Genomic DNA, 8,979 nt, shown 5'->3' on the forward strand with positions numbered 1-8,979 from the left:
GCCGGCGATTAAATCAAACAACGCTGTTGTGTTTAGACTGAGAGGAGAAAGTTGAGCTAATTATGGAAAACATATTAGGTCATCAGCCTTCTGCTAATAGCATTCACGAAAAAACTTTTTTTTTTTTCATTTCATCACGTCACTACAACAAACTTTAATGTATTGTATTAGTTAATCGGGAGGTAAACTGATAAAAAGCAACGATTAAGCAAAAGACTAAGGGACCTCGATTCTCTAAATTTTTTCAAAATAAAAATCTGAAAAGTGTTATGGTGGTGGCAGCATGATGCTGTGGGGACGCATTCTTCAGCAGAGACAAGTTAGGGTGGTTAGATAGTTGGAGGAAAATACAAGCGATTCAGGTGGATCGCACAAAATCCACATTAAAATCCACATTAAAATTCACATTAGTTTGAGGTTGCAATGTGACAAAACATGAAGTTGAAAGGATTTTAATAGTTTTACTCCACCCACCAATCTGATCTTCTAGATTCCTCACAGAAACCAAGTTGCTCCCTTGTTCTAACAAATTCAGATCCCTAAATATGATAATACATTTCAGTCTGAATTCATTGACTCTGTTGTGGAAAAGACACACACACACGCGCACACACACACACGCTCACCCCCACACGTGCACGCGCACGCACACACACACGTGTGCGCGCAATGAGGTAAACACCTGACCCGTCTCAGCAACATAAGCTGATTATGCAAGAGAGGGACACAATTAACAATAATCGATTTATACAACCCCGCTGTCAGTGCCAAGCAAACAGTGAAGGTACAGATGGAGACAGAGAGAGACGGGGGTTGTGTAACAGGAAAAGCCTGAATCCACCTCAATGACAGGAAGGTGCTGCCCTAGACAAAACCCAATGGCATCAAAGGAGAAAGAAAAAAAAAACCCGGATGTGTCTGCCATCAAACCAAATTTGTCTGTATTTGCTATAAAAAGGGAAAAAAAAAAAATCTCGTTGAGAACAACGAGAAGAAAAAACCGTTTGGAGAAATCGCCCCGGATTGAATTGCGGTTCAACTCACAAACATCTTCAGAGGATAAATATGCAGCCATCTTTTTACCATATAAGTAAGAGAAAAAAAAGTAAAAGATAGGATCCTGTTTGTTTCGGATCCCCCTTTAAAGACAACCCGATCCTTTGAGGAGCCAGTTGTTTCTCCGACACTGACCTGTCTGGGGCACTTTGGCCAGCAGCAACATCAACCTCCTGTACTCCTGGTACTTCTTGTTCTTGGCTTCACTCCTGTCAGGAAAGGAGAGGAGGAATAATAATAATAAAAAAAAAAGAGACTTGAAAACGAACAGAGAAATGAGTTTGTGTATTAAAAGGAAGTTTGAGACCCGTTTCGGATGTTATCAGTGCTGCTGTTTGACGAGTGAGAAACTCGGGTCCGGGTGAAACATTTACAGCTGCCAGCAAAATATAAGCCGTGTGCATTTTCTACTAAAAACAAAACATTATTTTTCAAAAGTTAAACTGCTTACATACTGCTACAACCTTTAAGCGTACAAGTGCATCTCTGTAATTTACAGCACGATCAAAAAGCAGATTTATCTAAATAGTTCCATTCAAAGAGTGAAACTCGTAGTAAATTTAAGGAAAAACTCACAGCTCACACCTTTCCATTCACCAACAAATCTCTTAAATGGGCTTTGCTTCAAGGCTGGCTATAATCTCCCTTATCGATTTTTCTTTTTTTTTTTTTCATGCAACAGTTTTTCCTTCCACTCAACTATCCATTTATAAGCCAGCTTCTACAGGAATGACATTCCATGGCTCGTGCTCCTTATGGAGGTTGTCAGTCTGTTATAAGGTGATAAAAGAACATTTCTGTATTAAAACATTTTCTAAGGTCAAAAATCAGAAATTGGCTTTTTTATTAATTGTTAATCTAAAACATCAAAATGAAGATAAATGAAGACTAAAACATATGCCAGTTCCACTTTTAAAACCGAATCAGAAGAAAAAAATATTTTTTTGATTATATTGAGATCTCCAAAACACTTTAATGTCATTTTAAAAAAAGAGTGCTGGAAGGATTTTGTCTACTGCTAAAGGTGTACCTAATGTGACAAAAAACAAAACAGATGCATTCATCTGGTGTCTGAAAAACATCAATTCTTATGTTGAAAAAAAGTACAGAAGCTTTGTGTCCTTTTCCTCTGATGTCTTTCAAAATCTGTCTGTGAAGTTTGGAAGCAGCGGCACTGACAGAGTTTAAGGTGAGATTTATTGTTGCTGATGTGGAGAAGGGCCCAATTACCCCAAAGAGAGAAAACACAGACAGTCGATGACTAACCCGGCCTGAGGCCAGTGAGGCTGGCACAAAGAGTGGAAATCGTTTTGGATCCAATGTCACAGACGACTGGAGGGAAAAAAAAAACACACACACATACAAAAAAAAACTCGCTCTCGCCACCTTACATGTTCTGTTTTGTTTGTGCGCGTTTGCGGTTTAGTGACAGCCATTCGTGAAAGAATAAAAAGATTGATGGCATTGATGGTCTCTTGTGTGGGAACAATCCAGAAAAAAGGAGGAAAAGACATGAAAACCTGTAAATATATTTTGGTTTTCTCTGCCTGAATGTTATTTCTTTGTACCAATCCGTGGCCACATTGATCCTCAGGAGACTCACATCTCCTAAGCGTATGAATCAAATGTGCTCCTGTGCAAACTTACTGGATTGTGGAGCAGTATCTGAGCTGCAGGAAGTTGGACAGCTCTTGCAGAATCGGCTGGCTGTGCAGGGCGACAAACTGCTCCCGGCAGATCTGACAGGAAGGAGAAGAGAGGAGAGGAGAGACGGGAGGAGGGGGGAGAAGTTAGTCTCATCTAAGGACTTCATCAGAAAGAAACAGACCAGCTGAGCAGATAACAGGTGGGCAGAGGTGAGACAGAGCAGAGTGGAAGTGACAACAGGAAAAATACTGCTCTATCAACAAAAATAGCACACTTTTTTACTCCATGCTGTCTCCACCGTCTACTCCTTAGACACTTTCCCAGAGGTAAATTTCAAAAGTTTGAAATCTCGAGAGAAACAGAAACTGTGAGGATATAGAGGGATGCATGTGAAAACACTGACAGTCTATGATTATCACCTGTTATAACAGCTTATAACTGTTATGTGGTTATGTGAATGGATGCAACCTTTAGGCAATGTGAGCAGGAAATGACGTCTGGAAATGCAATTAGTTTTCCTGTTCCAAAGCTTCAAATAGGACGCTAACTTCAGTGTACTGTTTCAATGCATCTCAAGGGACACTTGCCAATCTGTGCAGCAGAGAGGAGGAGGTATAAACATTCCCATTACTGTGGATGTCTATAGTTCACCCACCCAAACGACCCACCAACCTGCAATTCCAATTTAATCCCTGTTTATAACCGAACTACCCTCAAAGAAAAACAAACATTTGAGAAACTCTCAGTGTACCTGAATGATTCATAAGTCAGAATCTCTGCACTGAGGTCAGATTAATAAGCAAACAGCAATATGAGGGCAAGAAAAACATTTACGTCATTCCTCGGAGAATAAAAGCACAGCGTGAGCCGTCTCCTGACCATGCAAAGCTGCCCGCCACCCAATTAAAATCCACAGCTGTGCCCACATCTCCTGAGCCATCAGGGAGGTCTCAGGAAAAAAAAAAAAAAATTCTATGCATTACTCGCATGATTTATGCAGCAAAAGTCAATTTCCTCATGAATTCGGAATTTTTTTTCCCCCCCGATTGGTCGACCTATCATGCGGTAAATCCCGCTCTTGATTACATCCTGGGCAAGCGGCGCACAGCCCCAAAGTGAGTAAAAGAGGACGGAGAACAGACTGGTTATCATTTAAACAATTGCTTTAGATGATGAAGATATTTGGTGCCTGTCTGCTCTCCGGCTGTGTTCAATTACCTGTGTAACGAGGAAGGCATACGGCCCTCCAATCAAACGACGGAGAACAAACGCAGCGAGAGGAACCCGCTTCATCGCCTTTAAACTCCTCGGAGATCAGGCGAAGACAGAAAACCGCGACTTTGCTCTGGAGGCGTCGCTACGGAAAATTGGGGCTTTGCGATAATTTGATCCGTTTTATTCCGCACCGTGTCTCAGTCCGGATCTACTTTCGACACGCAGAGGCGGGCAGGTGTTTATTCGGCTCGACAGGCTCGGTTTGCTCCCTGCAGCCTGAAAACGTTTGAGCCGGTGACGACTGGAAGTTTGTATCAGTGGCATCACTTAGCTGAAGTGTCTGCGGTAGCAAAACGTGCCAGTCGCGAATGTGGCACAGATTGATTCCATCGCCTGCATCCTCAGTGTCTTGGTGATTTAAACAAAAATAAGCTCGCATCTTTCCTCTAACATCAAAGACTCTGAGTGTTGAATCACTTTTCGCCATCTTCAGCTTCAATAATTCCCTACTCCCCCCCCAATAAATCCACAAATAAAACATCAACACTGACGAATCCAGATCGGACAGGAGGGGAACAGCTGTGAGCGGATGATAAGGTTGTGGAAACAGGAGGTGACTGAAACGTAATACCTTGTTCATGGTGTCCACGGTGAGGGCGTGGGTCCAGAAACAGTCGTGAACCGAGACGAATGTCAGGCCGGCACTGAGAGAGGACGAGAGCAGAGGCGGCGAGGCATTAGGAAACGTCTAAAAACCAGCCAGGCTGTTTTTAAGGAAAGCCGTAAATGTCAAAAAACCAGGCCGGCATTTGTTTTACAGTTGCGACCAGAAAAGATCTCATCTCTCACAAATCTCTCACGTTAACAAGGCCCGTTTTATGTGCAGCCATTGCTCTGACGTCATGTTTACGCAAAAGTGAAAAGCTGCACATGTGAAAGTGAGTTTTGTCAGTAAATGCCAGGATTAGATCTTTATTTTTTTCCCCATGCTATGTTAAGAACAGTAATACCTGTGGCAGTGGAGTGAAGTCAGCATCATGTGTGTGGAGTCCAGAGAGTGGATGAAGTTGGGCGGGAACGCATTCTTCTGTTTTACTGTGTCGGGCCTCCTGAAAAGCCACAGACAACCAAGAGAACATGACGAAAAACTATTTTGCAGTTCAAACCCGACGCCCAAGGATATCTGAGCTTCGTATTCATAAACATATGTCAGCAATTCTCTTTTTGTTGTTTTGTTTTACGAGGTCATACAAGGACAGCACTCAGTCTTACCCCATAACATTTTACAAGGCTGAGAGCATTTCTCATTCTTGGTTTCAGTCTACTTTAACAAAACTCCACATGCCTACTTTTAATATGTTTATATTTTCAAGCAGAATCAAAGCGAAATTCCTTGTTTGTGCGCACAAAGTTGGCGAATGAAGCCGATTCTGGTGTTTACAATTATGATGAAAGGACCAAAAAAACGGCTTCTTTTCAGGAATCACTCCTAAACAATGGCTCGGCATGTTGTTTAGGGGTGTGATGTTATTGTTCCCGTGGTGACCACACTATTTGCTACACTTTTAATGGTCACATGAGCTTTTTTCGACTCTCTCACGCTGGGCGGTGGACAGATAAATGTACGTCCTTGTCCACACTAGCAGCCAGTGGGTGGAAATGATGATGTTCTATTCACGGCCCAGGCAAACAAAAAGTCATAGACTGATGACAAAAATAGGGAGTAAAGCATAAAGATGATAAATGATGCAGTCATTTTATCGGGAATTTTGGTACAAATAATTGGGATTTTGTAAAAAAAAAAAATATCTTTTTCTTAACACAGGACTTTTTAAAAATAAAATGTAATCAAATTAACGGCTGAGCGTTTTCAATGTGAAACTATATGATAGTAATACAAAATTGAAATTTTATGGATTTTTACACATCTTTAACAAGGGCGCAAACTTTTTCTTTTCCATATTTGTATTTCATTACAAAGTTACAAAGACATTAGAAATTTAAAGGTGGACTTAAGTGTGCCTTGGGTTTGGTGCTACATTAAAAGTCAGGACTCAACGCTGTCACCAATTACGTCTCCCCATCTTTTGTTGCCAACTTGGCATTTCGATTAGCTTCCTCAGTCAAAGAGCTAAACGCTTCGCTTCAAATTTAGCTCCCTATGGAGAACACATTTTCCTCCAAAATGTGTTTGTAATCCAAACCAAACACCCTCTGCTACATCCCTCATGTCTCAGCACATACTGATCCAGTCTTTGTCTCCCCTTGACATTTTCTGACGGAGCCCTACTCGCTTCAGCGTCTGCTACAGCGTGCGGTGCTTGTTTCAGGTTAGACCGAATGCCTCTCTGGTTCCTGCGTTTGTTTCGTTTGAGTGTGCGTCGACCTTTGGGGACGTCTCTCGCTGCTTTTATGGCGAGGACGCCTTCACGGACAAATATTTACTGATATTTGCTGCAAAATGTACCCTCTGTTATTTTGGAACGACTTTATTGAGTTCAGATCCTCTTTCAAATCTGAACTCATCTACTTCAATTGAGTAATTATAGAAATAGAGCTTATGTGTGCTCACATTGTTTTATTTTTTTTTATTTATTTATTTTAAAATAATAATAATAAAAAAAAAAAGTATTATTGCTGCTTCTGGTGATGAAACCGGCAGCAAAAACAGCAACGTGTCAATCTTTTCCTTCCTGTATTCCCATTACCCGAGCCTGAGCCATTCAAATCCTCTGGGCTGCCACAGACCAGAACATTCCTCTAATGGAAATGCAAAGAGAGCAGAGAGAGCCAAAGACCCAAAGCTGAAACACAAACACACAGGCAGGAACACACCACGGCTGTCTGTCACTCTCGTTTTTCGTCTGAGCAGTTTTTTTTTTTTCCTGGCCTGGAAATGTTAGCCTTCTGTCAGAGTGCTTTTAGTCCTGCTGTTCAGGGATCGAGTTGTGCAAAAAAAAAAAAAAAAAAAAAACAAGATACCTGGATATTCATTTATGATCACGCTCTGCTGTGAAAACATGAGAAGCTTTGTCTGTTTTTCCTTGGATCCTCGGTTTGAGACACACACAGTGGAGAGACGCAAAGACACAAAGACACAAGCGTGATCATGGACGGTTAAGAGATTCTCACAGCTTGATGGCCTCATCAGCGTCAGCGTAGGTTAACACAAATATGTAAAACAAAAACGCATCAAATGAGAAGCTAATTTTAAAATAATGTAAAACTTCATTATTCTACTTACAATGATGTGATGCCAAACTATACAGCATTTTAGCCGCATAAGCTAATTTCTGATCAAAGTCCTCAGTTGGGCTTATGAATACATGCAAACAATATAATATAGAGGTATAAACTTTAAACTTAAAGCCATGAATGATTCTCAAATCAAGCTTTTATCAAGGTTTTAATCTTTATCTATTGCAAGCTGTTCTCCTCCAATCGTGCTGCATTTACTGCACCAAAGACCCACCAATAGAAATAACTATATTATAACACTTTGCTTTGCTGTTAACTGTAAATAAACAACACAATGCCTTTACTTCAGGCACGATTTACCGCATGTTGCTCCGTCAGCACTTAATCTAATGTTCTGCACACAGCAAGGACAAATGTGTGATATTATATTACATTGTTCTCATCTTTTCCCTTTTAAAAAGTATGCAGTTTTCCTAATGTTACCGAATGTACCATCAGCAAAAGTCATTACAAGAAGAAGAAAACCAGTGAAAGGAGTCTTTGAAGCAAAGAATTTATGAGGCTAATATTTTCCAGAGAAATTACAACAGCAACACGTTCATGAGCTGGAAAAGACTCCTACATGACAGGACTGATGAATAAAAGATTACTTCTACCATCTATTGTAGTAACTGCCAACGAGTTCAACTAAAGGATTAATAACTTTTAATTTTGCTGATAAAACACTCCTTATGACAGACGATTTTCCATTTTAAAATATTTTTTTGCTAACTTAATTTTCTTAATATCCAAATTGATGGATATTTCCATCAATTTGTGGGACGTCATGGGAATTTGAGTACAGAAATTCCGCAAGTTGTTTTTTTTATTTTATTTTTTCCCCCACAAATCATGAATCAGCCCTGAAGGTTTCTTCTGATTCAGTGTTTGTGCTATTTTGAAATCTAAAATTACTTAAAATTGGTTAAAATCTGGAACAATTCGATGATACCCTTCATTTCACTAAATGAAATTTCAAAGCTTTGTTTGGCATTTGAAGGAAACCCAATTCAAGAGCCATGATTGGTCCAGTTTTAAACCCAGAAGTACAAGGAGAAACTGCGGCTTCACAAAAACAATCATGAGTCAAATATAACTAAAATTTAAAACTCACATTTTTTTTATTTTTAATGTAAAAGGTGCATTCATAAAACTTATGTTTTCCAGACTTCAGACAAGGAAATTAATAAAAATCAATCCCAACACTTTTCAAGAAACCCTGCACACCATGCAGCCTTAACTCAGCTCTGCTAGTTATTTTGGTAATGGAACCGAAATGCACAGAATTGCGCAACACATTATTGTTGAAACAATAATTACTGAGATTATTATTGTTGTTGGGTCATTAATTTGAACATGTTTTGTTGATTTTGTTCTTGTTCTTTAATAAAGTTAAAGAATTTTATTATTATTAGTGTTTTTAAATAATAATAATAATAATAGTAATAATAATAATAATAATAATAATAGTACTAATGGGCTGCACAGTGGTGCAGTTGGCACCACTGTGCAGCCTAAAATAAGATCATATTTTGCGCTTTGTAGCTCAAATACTCCACTTTTAAAATAATAAAAAAAATGTTTTCCAATAACAAAAAATGGCTGCACAGTGGCGCAGTTGGTAGAGCTGTTGCCTTGCAGCAAGAAGGTTCTGGGTTTGATTCCCAGCCCGGGTCTTTCTGCATGGAGTTTTGCATGTTCTCCCTGTGCATGTGTGGGTTTTCTCCAGGTACTCCGGTTTCCTCCCACAATCCAGAAACATGACTGTCAAGTTAATTGGTCTCTCCAAATTGTCCCTAGATGTGAGTGTGTGTGCATGGTTGT

At 39.8% G+C, this 8,979-nt stretch overlaps 1 protein-coding gene across 1 annotated transcript in view; it reads right to left on the reverse strand.

Annotated features, from left to right (window-relative positions):
• The window catches only part of polrmt (polymerase (RNA) mitochondrial (DNA directed)), a 49,891-nt gene that overhangs the window by 2,789 nt on the left and 38,123 nt on the right, over positions 1 to 8,979 (reverse strand). Inside the window, exons 17-20 of the mRNA XM_008407210.2 lie at positions 4,929 to 5,027; positions 4,550 to 4,622; positions 2,704 to 2,795; positions 1,192 to 1,265 (exon numbers count right to left, since the gene is read on the reverse strand). Of these exons, the coding sequence (XP_008405432.1) occupies positions 1,192 to 1,265; positions 2,704 to 2,795; positions 4,550 to 4,622; positions 4,929 to 5,027 (338 nt within the window). The remainder of the gene's footprint in view (positions 1 to 1,191; positions 1,266 to 2,703; positions 2,796 to 4,549; positions 4,623 to 4,928; positions 5,028 to 8,979) is intronic.

Source organism: Poecilia reticulata, linkage group LG4 (assembly GCF_000633615.1).
Source record: "Poecilia reticulata strain Guanapo linkage group LG4, Guppy_female_1.0+MT, whole genome shotgun sequence".
Lineage (NCBI taxonomy): Eukaryota > Metazoa > Chordata > Actinopteri > Cyprinodontiformes > Poeciliidae > Poecilia > Poecilia reticulata.